This window comes from Trichoderma breve, chromosome 2 (assembly GCF_028502605.1).
Source record: "Trichoderma breve strain T069 chromosome 2, whole genome shotgun sequence".
Classification (NCBI taxonomy): Eukaryota; Fungi; Ascomycota; class Sordariomycetes; order Hypocreales; family Hypocreaceae; genus Trichoderma; species Trichoderma breve.
Window position 1 is genome coordinate 6,517,225 of NC_079233.1, and position 21,985 is coordinate 6,539,209.

The 21,985-nt window shown below is 51.1% G+C and overlaps 5 protein-coding genes across 5 annotated transcripts; 3 read left to right on the plus strand and 2 right to left on the minus strand.

Annotated features, from left to right (window-relative positions):
- Positions 1-5,194: 5,194 nt before the first annotated feature.
- T069G_04203 (GTPase-activator protein for ras-like GTPase domain-containing protein) lies at positions 5,195-9,244 on the plus strand (the record flags this gene model as incomplete). Its single annotated transcript, XM_056171413.1, has 1 exon — positions 5,195-9,244. One exon carries the CDS (start codon positions 5,195-5,197, stop codon positions 9,242-9,244), a length of 4,050 nt encoding a protein of 1,349 aa, XP_056032305.1.
- A 1,467-nt stretch (positions 9,245-10,711) lies between these two features.
- Positions 10,712-11,975, minus strand: T069G_04204 (cyclophilin type peptidyl-prolyl cis-trans isomerase/CLD domain-containing protein; the record flags this gene model as incomplete). Its single annotated transcript, XM_056171414.1, has 3 exons — positions 10,712-11,469; positions 11,531-11,657; positions 11,742-11,975. The coding sequence occupies 3 exons, from the start codon at positions 11,973-11,975 to the stop codon at positions 10,712-10,714; spliced, it is 1,119 nt and encodes a 372-aa protein (XP_056032306.1).
- A 1,442-nt stretch (positions 11,976-13,417) lies between these two features.
- On the minus strand, positions 13,418-14,167 carry T069G_04205 (d-Tyr-tRNA(Tyr) deacylase domain-containing protein; the record flags this gene model as incomplete). Its single annotated transcript, XM_056171415.1, has 5 exons — positions 13,418-13,462; positions 13,525-13,718; positions 13,779-13,821; positions 13,887-14,065; positions 14,161-14,167. 5 exons carry the CDS (start codon positions 14,165-14,167, stop codon positions 13,418-13,420), a joined length of 468 nt encoding a protein of 155 aa, XP_056032307.1.
- Positions 14,168-15,097: 930 nt separating this feature from the next.
- Positions 15,098-17,256, plus strand: T069G_04206 (NOT2 / NOT3 / NOT5 family domain-containing protein; the record flags this gene model as incomplete). The annotated part of the gene is made up of 4 exons (XM_056171416.1): positions 15,098-15,352; positions 15,437-16,517; positions 16,626-17,139; positions 17,196-17,256. 4 exons carry the CDS (start codon positions 15,098-15,100, stop codon positions 17,254-17,256), a joined length of 1,911 nt encoding a protein of 636 aa, XP_056032308.1.
- A 2,012-nt stretch (positions 17,257-19,268) lies between these two features.
- T069G_04207 (uncharacterized protein) lies at positions 19,269-20,027 on the plus strand (the record flags this gene model as incomplete). Its single annotated transcript, XM_056171417.1, has 1 exon — positions 19,269-20,027. The coding sequence occupies one exon, from the start codon at positions 19,269-19,271 to the stop codon at positions 20,025-20,027; it is 759 nt and encodes a 252-aa protein (XP_056032309.1).
- Positions 20,028-21,985: the final 1,958 nt, after the last annotated feature.

Below are 21,985 nucleotides of genomic sequence, written 5' to 3' on the forward strand. Positions count from 1 at the left end.
AGTGGGATGCAGCTTGTTTTATATGTCGATTACTTGAATGATTATACTAAGAATGAAGAGAAGTGAAACCAAGGATACCTGATTTACTCTTGGCTGATTGCTCTAGTGATTTTGTGCTTGTGCATTCGATGAGAAGAGGAAAAAGAAGACAGAATATTTGTCAGTACATTGCGTCTCTCTGTAAATCATGACTCTTACCCTGAGCAGTGGACAATGTCTGCCTTGCCTTGTCTTGTTTTCAACCAAATCTGCATGTCAGAACATCACGGAGAATTCTCTATACCACTACAGAAAGAATTCCGGACCGCTAGTATACACACATGTCAGTGCCACCCATGCGATGGACGTCTATCATATGCATGCACGTCGAGTCATTTGGAGTTGGGGCCCCTAGGACGAAAATCGCTAAGATGCCGGCCGTTCCACAGGACGAGATCCATTGGACTGGGTCTCTTGAAATGGGGACGAGAGCCACCCAAACCCAGTCATTTGTTGAAAGAAGAGAAAAAAGCGAAAGAAGGAAAAAGTATGCGAATTCGTTTTTTGGCCAGGCTGCTGCAGAGTCAGTTGGGTGCATCTTCGGGGAGGTATCAGGCCATTTTGCCCTTCCGACGCTGGCAGTGTATTGTTTCTAACTTGGTGCTTGATTAAAGTATCTTATTGCTCTTTCTGTGTAGGTAGGTAAGTGAATTAATAGGTGAATGTTTTTTCTTTCTCGAAACTTATTTACTACGGCTTGTGTTCTATGCAAGGCATGTCATGTGTGTGTATATCATAGGGGGGAGGCGTATCACATCCTTGATTTTTCTCGCCACAATGGCGAAATAAAAGTTGAAAAATTGAATAAGATTATAGAATGAGATTATAGAATTTTTCGTGTCGCGTGCTAGAGGCCATCTTGTTTCACATTGTGGAGATTCCCTGAGCCAAATGTGTGAGATTTTTTTTTTCATCTCGTCTTTTTTTTCGGGGTCAGCTTATGTTGGATGTGTCGGAACAGTTTCAGATGGGCGGGAACCAAAGGTGCTACAGTACGATGAATCGGACGGCAAATCCTTACGGGAGACGGAGACCACTCTAATTAATTACCTAGTAATTACCTAGTAATTACCTGGTATCATTCATTCACTATAGTCTGCTACAGTACTTGCCTATGGTAGTATCAGGGATTATCTGTTTTGTTTGGAATGAAGTGTTTACCACCTCCTTATAGTACCTAGTAGCAGTGTATTCCGCGAGTTCATCATGTCTTGGGCTGGAAATTGCGCATCGTGTAACGTGTGAGACCAATTTAAAGACAAACGTGGCCTAAATGTCTCGATTTTCCCTTGCCAGAACAATTGCCATGAGGGAGAGAGTGAAAAGAAGAAAAGAAAAACTTTCCATTGCTGAGTGAGAAGCTAATCAAACGACCCTGCATCCAATGCTACGCTTCCATTCTACTGCCAGGAACGCCCGTGTGATTGGCCCCCATTGGCCCCCTTCGGACACACTCCGTCCAAAGTATGACAAAGGAGGTGTGAGGTGGTGGTATTTGCTTGTCAACCAGCCTGAAGACGACAAGATGAAATTCTCGCGGCATTGAGATCTTCTTGTCCTCATCTCATGGCCGATTACTCCGTTTCCAAGCAGGCGAGACGGGTGCCACAGTAGCTCGCATGCATGTCTCGCAGCGGGAATTACTAGTACTTATTGTCCTACGAGGGACTCAACGCGGTGCTACTGGGCACCACGAGTCCGGATTTTTGCGCTTCAAGTTATTTTGTCACAGGTGAAGTGTCCCCAGGCGTAGTTGGACCGGCTAGGCCCCGTGTGATAGGCCCTTGATTCGCAACCAAATCCTGTTTCATCTCTCCCATTGTCGCTCACTCCTTTTTCCCAGTCGTCTATCGCGTCAACCGTGGCATAAATATCAATTGAGAGAAAAATAATCAACCCATCCAGAATGACCATCTGACCGATCCAAAGACGCTACCAGGGACAGGCCCTCCAGCCTCTAGCGGAGCCACGCCGTAAACAGTCTGGGCCACGGAGCACGCCCCTCTTAAGAAAAGAAAAAGAAAGAAGAAAAAACGGTTTAACCCTGGCTGGGCTGGTATCTGTGGGGGTGGCTTCTGGTCGAACTGCGAGTGAGTGCCGGCTGTACCTGGTCCCGTCTATCCTATCCTCGCACAGGTGGTCAGAAATGCTGCTTGGGAATAGTAGCAAGACTAGTCCGGAGCACTATTACCGTCCTGGCAATGCCTGTATCGTACCCAAGGACGAGGCTCGGAGAATCCATGGCGGGGATTAGCATGGGAATGATGATCCCTGGGACACTCCCCGACCTGAGATCCAAGTCGACGGTTCGCTCACGGGGGCTCACCGACGAGCCCCAACATATGGAGTTGCGTACGCAAGACTCGAGCAAGGTTCGACAACAGAGCCCGGCACACCGCTTTTGACCATGTTGAGGATTTCCCGTCCTCTAATCTTGTAGCGTCATCCACCAGAGAAGCATATGAGTACTCCGTATTGGTCTGATGCATGTGAGGTGCTTGTATTTCAGCCTCTAGATTCGGTAGGCACCACTGCATCACCATTGGTACCAGCTCCATCTCTGCCAGCTTTGCACTGTAGCCACCAATTCTTCCATCGTCTGTCCCAAGAGACGGTGACCAGCCCATCTGATTTATAATTAGCATGACGTTGCCTTGAACGCTGACAGGTGCTAGAGCATCTGTCGAGTTGATGCTGTTCTGATCCATGTCGTGCTCTTAGCTCCACCGTGACGCCACTAGCCAGCGAGCCAGACATGGTGCTGATGGGCTTACGGCAGTTTGATGCTATGCTATGGCCTCGATGCTGGTCAAGTCGATTGATTGACCGTGTTCCGTGTAATGCTGCCATTGCCACTGTTCGGCCTCGTCCGGGTTTCCAATGCTTCGGTGCAGGATGGGTCCAACAGGGCATCATCTGTATAACGCATCACTAGCCGCAGGTAAGACTCTGGTCGCACGAAGCTCCGTTAATACAAGACGGGCACACTCACTGTCACAAGCTCACACGTCCTGTATCATCATCAGCCGCTAGGCTCTCCGGCCCTGGCGAGGAATATGACATGGACAGGCAGACGAGAGAGCAGTGGCGTCCGGCCCCCAGCTAGCAGCCCAAGATTGATTTGATTTCGTGGCATCGCTCTCTAATTAGGCGGAACGAACACGGGTCGGTACGGCTGGAGATAGTTTTTGCTAGTGAGACCTCATCCCGTTGATGACAGACGGCCTGCTTGTACAAAGTATCAAAGCCCATTGCGCACAGCAAAGAGCCTCTGTCCCCGGTGATACCCTGACTTGGTGGTATGCTGCCTGTTGTCTGTTGTCTGTTGCCTGCCTGCCGGTAGCTTGCGGCCTGGTAGCTGTTGGATATAGCACGGAGTTTCGTACTGTAGTAGTAATAGGAGCAGCCGTTCGGAGTACGGTTAGTAGTAATATTCGTACGAGGTGATGTGTAATATGTAAGATCCAAGGAACATCGCGTGTATCGACTGACAGCCTCGGGCTGAGCATGAGCCGTCTTCCAGGGGACGGGAAGGCTGCAACTGAGCATCGTTCCTGCTCAAGTACTGCTGACAGCCCCTTCCGCTTCCGCGTCTCCCATCATAAGATTCTCATCGCACTTGTTCCATTTCTCTTTCTCTGCACGCAACTAGAGGTCTTTTCAGCTTCACACGTCACACTTCACACACACCTCTCCTCGTGTTTCAATTGGATTTTTTTCTTGGGCTCCGGATCCTTTTTGGGCGGTTCCTCTCACCTGTCGTTAGCTTCTGGCTTCACCTGCCGGAAGTGTCAAGAGGCCCGGTAGCGGCTTTTGAGGGGGGAGAAAACGAACAAGGTCTCCAAGGCAGCCAGCCCTCCAATTTTTGAAAAAAGCCAGAATTGCTGCAAAAAGGCAGAGAGAAATTCCCGAAAGCTGACATTGGCCGAGCCAGGCTGCCGGTCGACACGAGATCAAGTTTTGAGCAGGCCTGCTACGAGGCATCAAATTGCGGCGTTGCTGCTGCACAAACACCAAAAGGTCCTCGTTCTTTTCTTACTTCGTACATACGACACCGACTGCATCAAGCCTAGCACCGCACAAAAAGTACATTTTGCGATCCAGCATCGTGCTCGCCAAGGCCACAGCAAGCGGATACAGAAGCACGGCGGCCAATTCGGGCCCATCTCGCCAGTCCATTTGTCCGGCCGAACGAACAAAATCCTCCTAGAGCTAGGCTTCAATTGCTTGTGCTTGTCCACCGCCCAACTGGCCATCCCACCGCTCTGGTCCCGTATCCCCGTAACTTCTCTGGCAGGGGCTCCGTTGGACTCCGTTGGATCGACACCGCAGCACCACGAATGCTTGGATGCCCCAAGGGGTCCCCGCTTAAGGACTTTGGTTTGCGCCTGTGTCCGCTGTGGGTATGAGAGCACAGTCGCTGAGACGGACGGGCCACTAGCATCCTCACACGACGTCAAGGCCCTTCTCAGAAGCCTCCGGCGACTTTTGGCCGGAACTCTATTCCCAGGGTGCGTCCGGCAGCCATACAGTGACTCGTACTTGTAAGCACGCCAAAGAGACAGCAAGTCGACTGAGGCGCTGCGCAGCCAAGAAGAGACTACTGCCGGTGCTGCCAGGGACAAGTCGACGGCTTACCACGCGAGCTTGCAGCACGCAAACTCTCTCTGTGTGGTGTCTGCGTGTTTGGCAAGGGGATAACCAACCGTGGGCAATCCCGCAGATAGCTGGCACACACACTTTCACACACACATACTACAGAACACCACAGAACGCACTCTCCTCCTCCCTCCTCATCTCTCCTCTCTCCCCAAGTCATCGTGGGGAAGGGAACTGCGAGTACCTATCGTACTGTACTGTACAGACCTAAGATCCAGATCCCTCCCCTCTGGCATCAGGTAAATTCACTCAACGTCTTCCTCCCGCTCCGCCGAATCAGGTCTAACTGGCATCCTCGGTGTTCCGTCCACAGCACAATACCTACTAGCACCCATTGCTACCCTGCCGCATCCCCATTGTGCCTCCACTCCGGCCCTGTTGCAACCCCCATCTACGGTCCCCTAGTCCGCAACGTAGCGCCGCGAACAGTCGAGAACCCCGCTACGACCACGGCAGCGGCAGCATCGTCGGTATTGGAGCGTGAACGGCACGATACATGTACCTGAGAGTGACAAATGATAGTACTGATACCGGCGCAGCGGACGTTTCAACAAGCAGTCGTCGCCCATCGCCAGACCCAGTGTTCCGAAGACTGAGCAACGACCGTAACAGCAGCGTCCAAGACGACGTCAGTGCCAACAAGAACAACAACAGCCCGACAAGTGCTACAGGTACGACGAGTAGTGGCAATAGTAGCAGCGGCGACGTTCGATGTGGCACTGGAGTCCGCATGGTGTTGAACAATGGCATGAGCATGTCACCGCCAGTCATGGATGGATATGCAACCCGCCTGCACGAGGGCGGTAGCGATAGCGAGGACCAGGCCCTGCTGCAGCGGCAGCAGCAACGACAGGCCCAGGATCAGAGCCTAATCCAGAGTCGGCATTACCACCAGGGCCATATGCAGAAGCAGCGACAGCGGCCCCAAACCCCTCTCGAATTCCACCGGATCAACTTGGAGCGCCTCAGCGCTTCGAATCTCAGGTCTTCATTTAGGGTCAATGCCAGCCCGAGACCTGGTCGTTCCATCACACCTGACCTCCCTCCAGGTCAAGGTGGTGCTGCGAGCGCTGCGCTTTCTGATTCAACCATGGCCCACCCATCCCGCGGCATTGGTTCTCAGCAGGGCTCGCCTAGGTCTATCCCGGGCAGCATTGGCCGTCGCCAAGGTGTCGTCTTCACCAGCGATGCTGCTTGCGATTCTTCGGATGGCACAGACTCCAGCCCCGCGATTCACCAGCAGAGAAGTTCAAACGGTCCCCCGATACGGCCCAGGACGCGCACAATGGACGCCTCTATGCTAGGGCCACGAGGGCCGTCTTCAGCAGCCGAGTTTCGACATCGAGTTAGCAGCGTCTCGTCCGGGTCGCAGCCCTCCATCGACGACCCAAAATCGTTGACGCCAAGTTCCGACCCGAGCTACTCGACGATACCGACCGTCAGAGTCCCGGAAATCTCAACCCCAACCTCCGCCTCCAAGGACAAGAGCAAATCATCTCACCACAATCGACGGCTTCTAAAGCGTCAACCTTCTCGACCGACCTCGCCATTGGTCGCACCCCAGCCCTCTGTCGATTCCTTCCCGTACCCCATCCCAACCGACGATGCGAACCGCCTAATATCGCTAATGAAGGCTCTGGGCGGGCGAATGCGTGGCGAACTAGAATACCAGGGTGAGTACCAGGGAACATGGCACACCGGAATGGCGTACATCGACGAGGAGAAGGGCACTCTTATGTTCGGGCTGGGCCATACCGGCCAGAGCGCTTCGTTCCACATCCCTCTAGTTTCCGACCTGCGAGGCTGCAAAGTTCACGTCACGGGCTACCCCGATGCCGAGAGGGAATGCCTAGAGATTGTCCCTAACCAACTGGGCCTGGAGCTTCTGCTTAGGCCCATTATATCGGAGGAGCTGGAGCTGTGGCTCGCGGCCCTCTTGTGCTGGCAGCAGCTCGCGCCTCTCAACCTCAAAGTACCCAACGGAAAACCCAATAGCCCTTCTGGGCCCATTCGCCCCGAGATGAGGCGGCGGGCCAAGTCGAGCGATGCGGCGAGAGCCACAAACATCATCAAGGTCGGCAAGTTCATGCTCTGGGACAAGGGCCCTCCAAGGTCAGCACGTGCCGTCGTCCAGCGATCGTCAACGAGGGATCTCATGCACCCTTCCATGTTTTGGAGAAGGATTTCATGCGTTTTACAGGATAATGGAGAGTTTAGGCTCCTGATGGAGAACGACGTCTCAGTCTTGTCTAGCATCGAACTGTCGCAGCTTTCTCGGTGCGCCATCCAGGGCCTCGACCGCAGCGTCCTAGAGGAAGAATATTGCATTGCTATTTTCCCCATCTATGCCTCCACGGCCACCCACGTTTCCATTTTCCGACCCGTCTATCTGGCCGTCGACAGCCGCATCGACTTCGAGGTTTGGTTCGCCCTGCTTCGGACATTTGCCGTTCCCGACATCTTCTGTCTGGACGACCCTCAGACGGATGAGATTCAGGATGTTGCCGATATCGAGAAAGATCAACCGGGAGAGGTTTTCCGCATGGAGAAAATCATCAGAGTAAGAGTGATAGAGGCCAAGATCAAGGCCACTCCAAGCGTTGAATGGTTTTCGCCTGAGAAGTGCGGCAGAGTTGGCCCGGATCCTTTAGTCGGAAGCTATCTGGCAGAAGTCATCTTAGATGGCGAAGTCAGAGCCAGAACGACTACCAAGATGGACACAAAGAATCCCTTTTGGAGAGAGGATTGCGAGTTTAACGACTTACCGCCGATAATTCAAGACCTCTCCATTGTGCTAAAGCGAGTGGACTGCGGGCCTGACGGGTACTCAAAGTCGGCAAGCTCACCAGAGATTATTTGCGGGAGCGTAAGAATCCCCTTGAACGACTTGGAGAGAGGCCAGGGACAGGAACAGTGGCAGCCCATCTTGGATGAAAAACAGCAGAATATTGGGTCGATGCTAATCAAGGTGTTTCACGACGAGCATGTTGCCCTTCTGTCGAAAGAATACGAGCCACTATCCGAGATTCTGCACCGATTCCCTACGGGCCTGACTACACTCATCTCTGCATCTCTGCCCGGCCAGCTTCGGACACTATCGGAGCTGTTTCTCAACATCTTCCAGGCCTCTGGTTCTGCAAGCGAGTGGCTAATGGCTCTGGTCGAGGATGAGATTGATGGAATAGGAAGCCAGACCTCAATCAAGAAGTACCGGTTCAGCAATAGACTCAAATCGAGTGAATCGATGGAATCATCCAACGAGCGAGAGCTGATGGTCCGCGACATCCACAGGACACTGGCTGGAGAGGCCAACCTACTCTTCAGAGGTAACTCGTTGCTAACACAGTCTCTCGAGTTCCACATGCGACGCTTGGGCAAAGAATACCTGGAAGAAATATTACAGGACAAGATATACGAGATTAACGAATTAAATCCGGATTGCGAGGTTGATCCGAGCAAGCTGGCACACACCGGAGGAGACCTGGATCAACACTGGGGCCGTCTTATCCACCTCACGACGGAAATCTGGTTGTGCATTGCAGATTCGGCCGAAAGGATACCGGCAGAATTGAGGCACGTTCTCAAGTACATCCGCGCCGTAGCCGACGACCGCTATGGCGACTTCCTCCGCACCGTCAGCTACACATCCATCTCGGGTTTCCTTTTCTTGCGATTCATATGCCCTGCTATCCTCTCACCCAAGCTGTTTGGGTTACTTCGAGATCATCCTAGACCACAAGCACAACGTACCTTGACGCTCATTGCCAAGGCACTACAGAAACTTTCCAACCTTTCAACGTTTGGAAAGCGAGAAGAATATATGGAACCGATGAACCGCTTCCTAACTCAACAACGGCAGACTTTCCGAGGCTTCATCGACCACGTTTGTGGTATCCCAGCCGATCGAGGCGGCCGCACCCTACCCCCCAGCTACATCACACCTGTCACCATCCTGAACCGCTTGGGGCCTACAGCACGCGAAGGATTCCCCAGTCTGCCGTATTTGATCGACCAGGCCCGGGGCTTCGCGAGTCTTGTCAAGTTGTGGGTGGATTCGCGTCCCATTGACGTCAAGCAGTCCCAGGTAGATGGAGAGTTGTTGATATTTAACGACTTGTGCTTTGGTTTGCAAAAGCGCGCCGACGCTTGCCTCGCCAAAGTGGTGGATTTCCGGAACAGAGAGGTCCCTTCGTTCATGTCTGCCGACCAACTTGCCGAAATCCTGGAACAGGTCAATTTTACCGGCCCGTATCACCCATATTACGTAGGAAACCCATCCTCTATGCCCAGCAGCTACGAGCGGCCCCCTGGTAGCTCTAGCAGCGATGGGGGCGGGGATTCGAAAGAAAAAAGACGCAGTAAAGAATGGAAGCGCGGAAGAGACGAAGCGGACTCGAAGAAGGGGAACAGTCCCCGAAACACAAGCGGCTCGGCCACCGGGAGTGTGAAGCAGAAGAATGGAAAAGTTGGCAGGAGTCTTTTAAGCGGCATCATGAAGATTGGTGGCTCAAGAGCCGAGAGTCCAGAAACCAAAGGGTCAAGATGAGCCCGCACTTCCTCTTCTTTGGATATATATACACGCGCACAAACATATACATGACTTGGATTGTGGAGAGTATCAACCTACGAAGAATCCACACAAGGGGAATCCCTTTGCACCAGCTTTTGATTATCTTTGTTTTTTTTTTCCCTTTTCTCTTCATTTTTATTTCTTACTTTCCACTTTTACTCAGGCTATCTACATCTAGCTCTTGTCTGGTTTTTCTTTAGACGTCTTCCGGTTGGATACACAAAATGGTGTTGGGACATAATGGCTCTTGCATGGAGAAAGTTGTCGAAAGCTTCACTCCCATCTTTCATTACGCTCTTTTCATTTTATATATTTTTCCCTCTCTATATCTTTTTGAAAGCTGTCTTTTCCGTATCGGATGGATGGGCTGAATAGATTATGGGGAGTTATCATCATCATCACTGGAGGTCCTCTCGTTTTCATATATACATTATCGCAGTTCGATCCCTTTCCTTCTTTTCTTTCTTTTCCCTCGCTGTCTAAAAGGGCTTGGCTCGTGTGCATGGTCCTTGTGATATGGCATCAATGGCTTAGATATACATGAGGGGAAAGAGAAGAAATAAAGGGGTAAAAGATACCAGCTCCGCTTATCACCTAGCTCTCGTTACTGTTGTTTTCCTGAGTCCTTTCTTCACTGTTTTTCGCTTTGTCTTTTCCCATTTTGATATCAAAAGGTGCCTTTTGTGAACGGAGAGGTGGTTTCATTCCCACCCTCTTCTCAATTGTCTTTTCTCTTCTAATTTTCCTTCTGGTCCACAGTTCGCAAATGTTGGATGAGGATTCCCTTGAGATGGTAATCGGGTCTTGGGAGCATATATGTATTGTTTATGCGGAAAAATCGGCAAAGCATTCCTGTTAGATGGGCTTTTTGTGGCCAGTTGTGTTTTCTTTGGCAGTAAGGGCATCGAGGTGAGGGGGGAGAAGGGTTTGGAATAAGCAAACGAGATATCCAAATTGCCCTTTTTCTTCTTCTTACTTTCTAGATAACTTTGTTTCTTTCTTCATTCTTTTCATTCTTCTCTACGTGACTTTTTATCTCCTTTTTGTCGTGCTCTTATGGTTGCTTCTCTCATTTGGCTTTTGTAATAAGCTCTCTCTCGCTCTCTTTTGTATCTACGACACTTGTTCACTGTGACAACTCTTTTTTGTTTTTGCTTTCACTTGATACGTAATACCATATAAAGCTAATTAAGGCAACACAATTTGAACTTTTTTTTTTTAAACTATGTGTATGTAAATAAGTGTGCTGGTGGTATCTTCCCTCCTTCTTCCACGTTAAACTTATCGCAGAGAGCCTGCTGGTTTTCTTGCTCTAACCTTTACGCCTTCCATGCTTAATAAAGATGTTTTTTTTTCAACCACTTGTCCGCCATATCCCCTGTTTTGCTGTTCTTTCTTGTATGTTTGCTTGTTTAATCATTTTTAGATACTAGAAATATTCATTTACTGAAAGAACTTCTTGTACGCGGCCTTCTCCTTTGCCGCCTTGGCAGCGGCCTTGGTTCGCACGGCGTTGAGCTCGACGTTGACGGCAGAGTCGTTGGGTGCCAGCTTGTGAGCCTCCTCGAGATCCTTGAGGGCCTCCTCCTCGTCCTTTTGACGGACGTTGGCAAAGCCACGGCGGTAAAAGGCCTTTGCTCGGTCCGCGGGGGCGATGCCGGCAATGGCGAGGGCGGACGTGGCGCTGCGGACGGCCTCTGACCAGGCCTCTAGCTTGATGTGCAAGAGAGCAGAGTTGTTGTTGAGGGAGAAACGGAGGGCGTCGAGCTGGGCCTTGCCTTCGGGCCAGTCATCCAAGTCAGGCTCCTCGTTGAGGTACCGCAGGCCCTTTTCGTACTTCTCAAGACCGAGAGTGATGTTACCGGCCTTGAACGCCTTGTTGCCAAAGTCTTTGCAGTCTGAGGCGATCTTGTGGGTAGTCTTGGCATCGGGGGGCGTAGCGCAGTCCTCGGGGAAGTCTTCGTGGGGATCGCCCAGAGCATCGGGCTGCTTGACGTCGGCGCTCAGGGCTTCGTCACCGGAGAGCTCGCCACAGTCGGCGATGACGGCGTCGCGGGAGGGTCGGTCGCCAGCCTCGGTACGGACGTTTTCGATTTGGCGGACGATGGACTTGCCGTTGAGGACTTCACCAAAGACCACGTGCTTGCCATCCAAATGAGGCGTGGGGACAGTGGTGATGAAGAATTGAGAGCCGTTGGTATCTGGAAGAAAACACATTGATTAGATGAAGCTTTGGAGCATATGTAGAAGGATGTAACGTACTAGGACCGGCGTTGGCCATGGATAGCAGGAAGGGCTTCTCATGCTTCTTGGGGAAAGCCTCGTCCTCGAACTTGGCGCCATAGATGGATTCGCCGCCAGTGCCGTCTCCAGCCGTGAAGTCACCACCCTGGAAAAGCTCATGTTAGAAAATGTTTTGCGCAGAGGTCGGTTGTGCGACCAGAACAAGAGAGCAATGCAGGTTCGGTCATACCTGAATCATAAATTGCTTGATTACTCGGTGGAAGGTGGAGCCCTTGTAATGCAGAGGTTTGCCTGACTTGCCCACTCCCTTTTCGCCAGTGCAGAGAGCACGGAAGTTCTCGGCCGTCTTGGGCACGAGATCAGAGTACAGCTCCATGTTGATTCGACCAAGAGGCTTGCCGCCAAGAGTGATGTCGAAGAAGACGCGAGGGCGCGCGGCCTTGGTCTCGGTTTCGGAAGCCATGGCGAGAGTTGTGGAGAGAAGTGGAATGTATTAAGGGGGAGAGAATCGAATTGGAGTAGTTTGGGGAGTGAAGGAGGAAAAAAAGAAGAAAAGAGGTTTAAAAGCTGGCGAATCGTGGATCGGGTGAGGGAAGCACGTCTGCCTGCAAAAGATTCCTTGGGTTTCTCTGGATATGACGATGCGGGGTCGAGCTAGCGATGGGTGCTTTGGCCAAGCGAGGCAGACAGAGGCGGGCTGGAAATGGGAAGAATTGCGAGAGGAAGAGGAAGAGGGTGGAAGAGGAAGAAAGAGGGAGAGAGAAAAAAAATTAGGTTGATGGAGAGGAGAAGGAGAGGAGGAGAGAAGAGAGGGGAGCTACAAAGCTACAAAGCTACATATACAGAGCTACGCGATGACCTGACCTGATTAGAGGTAGCCGACTGAGAGCGAATCAATTCATCAATCAATCAATCACAGTCAATCGATACCTGCTGCCTCGTACTATTAATATGTACCAAAAGTACCTGATTAGGTTGTATTGACTGAATTTTGCCTCAATTCTCACATTACTCTTGGGCTCGTGCTAGTTTGTAGCTCGTATACCTGTAAGCCCAACTGTTGCTGACATCGGTTCAATGGATTCTTCGACTCAATTTCACTGCCGCTGCCCCTCCATTGATGCTTCCGGGCTGCCCCTCCATCGGCAAGGTCAGGCATCATTTCAGTGCTTGCAGTGGGGATTCGCCAATGGTGTTAGTGGCAGCGTTAGTGTCCAACCCCCGCCGCCGTGGAAGTTTCTAGCAGAGGTGACTGGCTGGTGCTTCTGGGCCGCAGCGCATTTGCATGGGTGCGATATGATGTACATGCGGTACAGACACATCATTGCAGCCCTACCTCCCTACCTTTACCATATCAAGCCGGGCTATATTTGAGTACAATCAATGAGAACCGCTGTAGATTACAAGGGAGCAGCATGTGCATAATCTACAGCATCATGCTTGCGAGTATGTACTGTATGTATGTAATCTGCATGCATTGGTACATGTATGCATGAGAAGTAACCTTGTCACCAACAACTTGCGGTACAATTATGAGGTAGGATGGGTGATTAGGCTCACGAAACAGCCATGTGTCCGAACATTAAATGGCATCGGGGGTTTTTCCTTTCTCCCCATATTACTGCTGTATGGAATAGCACTCAAATTTGAAATCAATTGGATGCAAGTGACCAGTCACCTGTGGTGGCCTACCTACCTTAGTAGGTAGAACTAACATGCCGCTATTGAATCATCATCATCACCAGCTGTAGCCCGGCACTTGTTTAGGCATCAAGTAGTAGTCCCAATCGCTCTATATTAACATCTTGTATCCATTCCAAACAAGGCAATCCATATAGTCTATACACTGTATTGAATTCTATGCCATTCATCGTATGTATCATGTCGCCATCATCCGGTTTCACACTACCTCTCAGACACCGGTGCGCCGGCTTGGAGCTCCAAGGTAACCTAATTTCAACCGACATCAGCATCAACGATGAGAGACCAACTCTGGCCCAGCAGTGACTTACCGGTCCATCGTTAACAAGGGCAACCTCCATCATGGCCTGGAATTTGCCGTCCTTGACTCGATCCACCTGGTACATGTCCTTGACCTTCTGGACAAAGTAGTGATACAGCCGACTCGCTTCTTCGGGATTCGCCGCGCCATGGAAATCTGGCTTGGTACCCTTCTTCGTCTTTGCCAGCAGCGTAAACTGAGATACTGGATATTTCGTCCATGAGCTTTGAAACATGCCGAAAAGACGGCCAAGCTAGTACTCACCGCAGAGAACCTCGCCCTCAATGTCTGTTACACTCCTTTTCCACTGTCGCCAATCACCGCCATTAGCTATGTCTATGTCTCACAGCCCAACAGGGAGCCTTCACTTACTCGTCCTCCATCCTCGTCGTCCCAAAGTTTCATCTTGACAACTTTGTTGGCCAGTGAATCAGCCTCCTTTTCTGTGTCGCCTGGCGCAACCGCGGCAAACACGAGCACGCCTCGGCCAATGGACGACACGAGCTCCTTTTCTACCGTCACAGACGCAGAGAGCACACGCTGGATTATTGCTTCACATTGCAAGTATTAGATAACATTGTCATGCTACTGTAATTTGTATACATGGAATCTTGTCCAGATAAAAGAGTAGGAAGCTTTTACCTACCCTTCATTATGACAGCCGGTCTCGGAACTAGGCGCTTTGTGCCACCAAAACCGCAAAAGGTTGGAATGTTTTAGAGGAAGAATAGGGTAGAAACTTAAATTTGACAGCCTTGCTCCCCCTCACTCAGCGGGAACCAAAAGAGAGACAGGGTTATCTATCCGCTGGACAAGAAATGTAGTTAAAGAGTACAGATACAAAAGAAGAAACTCCGTAGCGAGACCGGAGATTTATCAACGCCTTGGCAGGAAAAGATTCCTTAATCACTTTATAAATGCCTTGAATCGCGTATCAAAGTCTTGTGTCATGTGAGTAACGGCGTAGCCACTTATCAGACATCCCACACGGCGCAAGTACCTCATGATAGAGACAATTGAATTTGATGGGGAAACCCATGCTGAATTCTAAGAATTTTTGTATATAAAACAGCCAATTGTGTCATCTGGAAGATCTCATAATCGATAATGTCATTCAAACGGAGTTATACCACATTTTCAATAATTTTCCGCTGCAATCCTTGTTCGATCGGCTAATTGCCGCACAGCAATCGGTACATGCCGCTTGCTAGCCCGTGCAGCCTCGCGACTTGGCCTCATCAACTTCAATCTCGCACGTCCAACGCTTTCAAAGGCTTTTCCAGCTCAATATCGCCACCACGACGTCTGGACAGCGCTCCGGAATCACCTCTCGAGACGGCCGCCTCAGTCGCTTCTTTGCCGCGCACTTGTGCCTCGCAACTGTCACGTGGCGCATGCCGGATCTCGCCTGCATACCTTTGGCCATAAAGGTTGCCCCACGAAAACGGACCAAGTCTCGACCTCCCCTCTGACGAAACTCTCACTGCACCCCCTTTGCAGGACCGCTGCGGAAACTTCACAGGCACAAAGCACAAACCGGAAAGGACGCCGCTCGGGCTTTTCTCCCTCCCCCTCCCGACAAAATGGCGGCGAGGAAACTACAACAAGAAGTCGACAAGTGCTTCAAAAAGGTGGCGGAAGGCGTTGCCGAGTTCGAGGCCATTTACGAAAAGATTGAGCAGTCAAATAACCCGGCCCAGAAGGAGAAGCTGGAAGACAACCTCAAGCGCGAAATCAAGAAGCTGCAAAGACTGCGCGACCAGATCAAAACATGGGCCGCCAGCAACGACATCAAGGACAAGGCTCCCTTATTGGAGCACCGCAAACTGATTGAGACTGTTGGTGGACCCCCAGTAATGTTGGGCATTGATGCATGTTCCGGCGCATACTGATGTACTTTTTTTTCTCTCTCGCCCTTTTAGCAAATGGAAAAGTTCAAGGCCGTGGAGAAGGCCATGAAGACGAAGGCATACTCCAAAGTGGGCCTCGAGGCCGCCGCGAAATTGGATCCCAAAGAACAGGCCAAAGTCGAGGCATGCGAGTTTTTGAGCAACATGGTTGATGAGCTGGAGCTACAGATCGAGACGTTAGAGGCCGAGAACGAATCCATACAAGCCACCCTGAAAAAGGGCAAGAACAAGACCGCCCAAGAGAACCGCATGGCCGAGATCGACCAGATCATCGAACGACACAAGTGGCATCAAGGCAAGCTGGAGCTGATCCGAAGAACGCTGGAGAACGGAGGCATCGACACCGATCAGGTCGAAGGCTTGAAAGAGCAAATCAGTTACTATGTGTCCGACGGTATGAACGAAGACTACATTGACGACGAGGAAATCTACGACGAGCTGGACCTGGAAGAAGAGGAAGGCGTCTTTGGCATGGGCCAGGACACGGAGAAGAACTCATCCCAAGACACCCAGTCCATACAAGACGACGTCCACGATCTCGAACCGCCGCCTAAAGCGAAGAAGGCCGTCAAGGATACCGACTCCGTGGCGTCGTCAACGCGGGGGAAATCGGCATCCAAGTCCCCCTTACCGGCACTGGCGACACTGCATACACCGTTATCAACGATAGGGAATGGGGGGAGCGGTAGCCCTGCCATGAAGCCTGCTTCCATCCCCACAAGGCCGGCAGGGGAGGGGCTCAAGTATGCATCTGCCGCGGCCGCAGCGGCGGCCAGCGATAAGAACAACGTTGGCATTGCTCCTCTGCCACCACCACCTGGCTTCAACATGGGCATCTCGCCGCTGCCCCCCGCGCAGTCGAGGACGAGCGCAACCAACTCCCCTGCCGTCTCGTTTGTGCAGCCCGTTCAGGCTCCGACGCCACAATCCTCCGAACCCAAGCAGCCCGCGCCTGTGGCTGCACCGGTCCCGGCACCCGCACCCGTGGCCAACGAGAATGCCGAGCCTCCAAGTACGAAGCCGACGAAGAAATCAAAGGCATCAGGAAAGCAACCGGCTACCTCGGAGGCATCGCAATCGGAGTCTAGTACCGGTAAGTTATTTAGAAGACAAGATTTGTTTCATCTTCATCCCTTCATCAGTCCCATTTCCATCTCCATCGTCATCACTTAGGGCGTCTCTGCTGACAGTCCAAACGCAGCCCCTCATACCAACGGATCCACAAACGGTGTCAAGTCTATTACGGAAGAGCGTGAAGAGGAGTCCATCTACCACCTACCTGCATCTTTACAAGACCTCGTTGATTCGTATGAGACGGCACGAAAACGGCCGTATCAGCCTCTATCGCAGTCCACTCTGAGTCTTATGAAGTCGAGTCAACTCAGCTATCCAAGTGCCTTCGAAGCCGACATCCCGAGGACGTATCGCCCTGACCTACCTGTGCCGCAAACTGGATCCGGATTCCCCACACAGCCATTGCCCATATTCGATGACCCCCGGCTTTACTCGAGGATAGATCCCGACACGCTGTTCTACGTATTCTATTACAAGCAAGGAACAGCACAGCAATACTTGGCTGCAAAGGCGCTGAAAGACCAGAGCTGGCGGTTCCATAAGCAATACCAGACATGGTTCCAGCGACACGAGGAGCCCAAGAACATCACCGAAGAGTTCGAGCAGGGCACATACCGGTTCTTTGATTACGAGAGCACTTGGTAAGACTACCTCTCGGCTATACCCGAGTTGAACTTGCGCTAACATACTACAATAGGATGAACCGAAGAAAGGCAGACTTCAAGTTTGCCTACAAATTTCTCGAGGATGACATTTAGGACAGTTGTTGGCTTTTATGATGGGACGCACGGGCTAGGCTGGGACTTACATGTTGTTTTCGCTCTTGTTTCCGTGACTTTTCCATGAGGGTTTTTCCTTTTCTTCATCTTTTCTTTATGGGAGTTCTAAGAGAGCATCATAGTAGCCGCGAGTATGCGCTACCAAAGTTGGGTTTCTCAAACGGGAATAACTAGTGCCAGAATAATCCATATGAGGCGGCCTTTTTTCATCCGCACAGGGAATTTGTTTGCCCTTTTGGCTTTTCTCCTCCTTCACTCTTTGCTTGTTAGAGTGTGAATGATGCGATACTTGTGGAAAGAAGTTGTTAGGATGCTAATTGAGTTGATACAACAGGGCCTGACTCGACGACTTGGGGTCATCGGCTTCAGATGCTAACTTTAGGTTGAGTATGCCCTCTCATTCCACGACTGGGTTCTTTGGCGCATCACACTTTAGCGCCCTGCAGGGACTATGGAGTCGTTGAGTAACATGCTGGCTCTTGGAACAAAAGAGAGTGTGGCAAGCACAGCCTCCCCATGCACAGACTCAAAAGGGACTCGAAGCGGACAGAGACCACAACTCAGCTCGAAAGCTGAATGGCAGCTCCCAAAGTCCCTAGTTCACCCCGGACAGTCGCTAAGATATGCCAAGACCTCCTCACAACGTGGCTGTTGGCACCTATGGCAGCGTCCTCATGATAGCAGTTGACGGGGGTTCTTATTAGCTCAAAGGCATAGCCGTGGGGTTGGCGTTGGCGGCTGAAGGTGGCGATTTTGCACGATCGAGATACGAAAGTACGGGAGGCCTATCCCGTCCCCCCACAGAGTCCCCCTCCTCTCCACCGAGTCAAGATGCTTGCAGATGCCTATCTCGAAACCCCCTCGCGACTTCGGGATTTCAGAGTGAAGCGGGGAAAAAAACGGACGCGAGAAAAAAAAAAGGGGGCCAGAATGCTACTGTATCTGCATCATGTCGAGGCATGACTCGCCAAAGTATAATCTCACCACTCTTTTGAGCAAGTGGAGATGTGCGCTCGCATTCGCATCTGTGTGCGTATGGTATGTGTGTATATACATCCAGATGCCGATGATCTGATCCGCAAATCCCATGTTTTCATGCTGTCAGCGCGCTCTAGATCTCACATCTGAGTGATAGTTTCCGCGTGTCCACTGCAGGTACGGGCCGGAGAAGAGGCTGTATGTATGTGACAGATTGGGGGGCAAGGATCCACATGGGATCGAGATTGGCATGTCGGGAGCTAGGTTGTTTAGAGGAACTGTTGTTTTATATGTGTTGTTTTATATGTTTTGCGTGTTGAGCATTCATCATCTTGAGGTTCACTGTTCTTGGGGGGCTTCATTATCAGCGATGGTTTTACGTGGGATGAGATGCTAGGAGAATTGGTGAGTGGTATTTTAGTCCTAGCTCTCTGTAATGGTGTTTTCATCACTAAACTTGTGTGTGTTGTTGTTTAGGTTGGAGTTGGTTGGACGTCTTGGCATGGTAGCATCGAGGCGAGAAAGGAGGGGGTGGAATTGTGGGTATGATGGAAGATCGTACGATGAAGCTCGATCGAGCAAACGAAATTGATGCACTTGAGTACATTGGGAGTCTTGCTCTACATTGGGAAATCTTGTTATTGGAGACGAAACTGTAGAGTTACGGGATTCTGTTTGCAGAAAGGGGGGCGTGTGGGTTCAGTGGCAGCAACTGTGATTCACTACAGGATATCAATTCCGTTTGATGTTGAGGATTGGATGAAATGACGAGTGAATTCACTGTTTTGTGGCTGTTGTGTTTTCGCTTGTTTTCGTTTGTTCGATCCTGAGAGGATATAAACCATTTCTTCCTCTCGAGTCCTTGGGGTGACGGGCTTCCTCCTACAACCTCTTCCACTACTCTCAAGAGAGATCAAGATCAGGACCTGAACCTACTTTACTGTGAGTACATTGCCATGTTACCAAGACATTTTTCACAATGGCTAATTCAATGGATTAGGATCATTACAATCATGGGTAGCGACTCGAAGGCTGTGTCGTGGCAGGACAACTCGTACAAGAAGGAGCAGAAGAAGGGCTCTTCTGCCAATCAACAAGGAAGAATGACTCCATCCTCTCCCGAAATCGAGCAAAACTCTAACGAGAGCACTGAAGCCACTGATCCCAGCACCGTCAACCTCAAAGCCAACGTCTTCACCAAGGTTGCCAACACCTTTACGCTGCTCTTCAACAAGGACACCAGCCGCTACGACCGCCGCCCCGAGACTCCCGCTGGATGGACCACCACAGGCGAACTAGGCTGTCTGCGCGCCGAGCAAGATGCGCAGTACGAGCTCATGGAGGAACTGGAGTTGAAGATTGAGGATCTGAAGAAGGAGGTTGACCAGCAGAAGCTGCTTATCAAAGCATACGAGACCAGGGTCAGCCAGAACGAGGAGCTTCTGCAGCACTGCATGCATTGGATCAGCATGGCCCAGATCTTTGGTGACGTACCTGTTTCCAAGGAGCGGATGAATTGGAAGGCTGGTCGAGACGCGGCGCTAGTTGGGCCCGCTGGGGAGGATGATGAGGATGGTGATGATGATGATAGTGGTGGTGATGAAAACGGAGAAATTGTTGAGGATATCAATATCAACAATGGCAGGGATGGCGAGGATATCAACGGTGCCAAGGAAATCAAAGATATCAAAGATACCCAGGTTGGAAAGGCTGCCAAGGATGGCAACGTCTTCAAGTGCATCCACGCACTCAATGCAGACAAGGGCATCTAAACTCGGCAAGGCTCCTTCATCTCGGATCGAGGGCGGTGTTTGCTGCGGAGGTCATGAGGCAAAATTTGGAGAGCCAAACGAGACAAGAGAGACAAGCACGAAGGCTTTTGATTCGTATTTGTTCGGGCCATCTGCCGGATGCCACCGTAGCATGCAAGTCTCATGCAGATGCAGACTTATACAGTAGCACGCAGGTAGCATCAACAAGGATCCGATGACAATATTAGCCTGAAAGAAAAAAGAGAGACTAAGGCGTCTTCTAGAACCGCCCAGCCCACGTCATAGCGTCGGCCGTACTCCCTGTCTGTGTTGTCTAATGTTGTCTAATACAGAAAAGTACACCCGCAATCTGCATGGCTTGTATGCACAGGATTTGGTGTTTGTGGTATTTTCCGGTTTCTCCTAATTAAATCAATCAATCAAAACCTTGTTTTTTCATTTGCTGCTTCCATTTTCCATTTTCCGCCAGCGTTTGCCGAATGCTCCTTCACTTGCCGTCATCCAAACCGTCCTAGCGCTTTGGGAAGGCGCAACATCTTGCATCCTGTCATTTTCTTTCCACTTATCGGAGGTCGAGCCCAAATGCTGCTCCTTGCTGTCTTTGAAGAATTTTCTTTTCCCTTTTTTCCTTTTTTGCTTCTAGCTGCCAACCTTATGATAACCCGGGCGTTTTGGGGGTCTTGCGGTTTGAGGCCACGGCAGACGCACCTTGTTTTGCTATTTGTTCCATCCTCTTCTTTGACTCTGACCGCCTCCGGTTAGATGGCACGGCTTCGCAAGCTGTTTCCTCGATATCGTGACGTGCCCAGGTTTATTGGCGCACAAACACCCGCTGGAGTGCTAACCTAATGCTAACCTAATGCTGATGCTGATGGGTGCTGATGCACGTTGTCTCAGCACGGCATAGTGAGCGAACAAATTAAGGCAAAGTCTGATGCCTTCAAAACCTCCATTTCTCCGGCATTCAGCCCGGGAAGGACTGGTGCGTCCAACGGCTTCAACTTGCGGGAGGCTGCCGGAACAATCCACCGGCTTCTTCGCCCATCTGATAAGCTTCCTTGGGCACGAGGCAACGGGCAGATCATGTGTGGTGTTGCCGCTGTAAGTCTAGGTTGTCAGATCGCCCCTGGCAATTACTGTCCTGGCTTTTGGCTTTTCTGCAAGACGGCTGATAAAGGGGCTAGTTGCAGGTGATGGGATTCTCCCCCTGTGTTGCTCTGCTACTCGTCCGCCGCCCGCCCAGGCCCATATCACCACCCATGACGGCAAGATTTTATGCCCGCCTGTGCTAGGATGCTTCAGAGGGCCACGAGGACCAATCAATGGGCACGCGCGTACGCAAGACTGCATGACGATCACCCAGGCTTGGCTTCGGAAACCCTCCTGATCTACGGCCCAAACCACCCCCCAAACACCACCGAGGCTTGCCGTTGTGATGGCTTCAGGATGCAGAGATTTTCTGGTGCTTTGCACGCCACGTTGTAAAAAGGGTGGGGGACATAGCCTGTCACCGCTTACTCCATTGCTTGCCCGGGAGCACGAATAGGCATTCAACAGACACATTATTAGGGACGGCTCCTTGTTTAGGGCCCGAAATGAGAGGGAAATGGAAAAATCCATCCAGCTTCGAACACGTACGCCCGATGAATAACGCTTACACATATCAGCCATCTCGGAGCACGCCGACAAAGAAGGTTCAATCATGAGTGATCCTCTTGACGAAGAAGCAGTCTAGAAGAGGAAAAGAATGATGGTGATGTGTGTAAGTGAAGTTCTGGCTTACAGTGTCAACCGCGGTGGTACAAGGCTCAAGAGATCGATTTCAACCACACCCCTTCTATGAGATGTCGGGTCATCCTGCACCATGCCCGAGATGGGGTACTTTGCATTGCACTGCAGTGCTTCATTGTTGTGTAGTATCATCCCTTCCTGGAAGCCCGCTCTGTTACAACATCGAA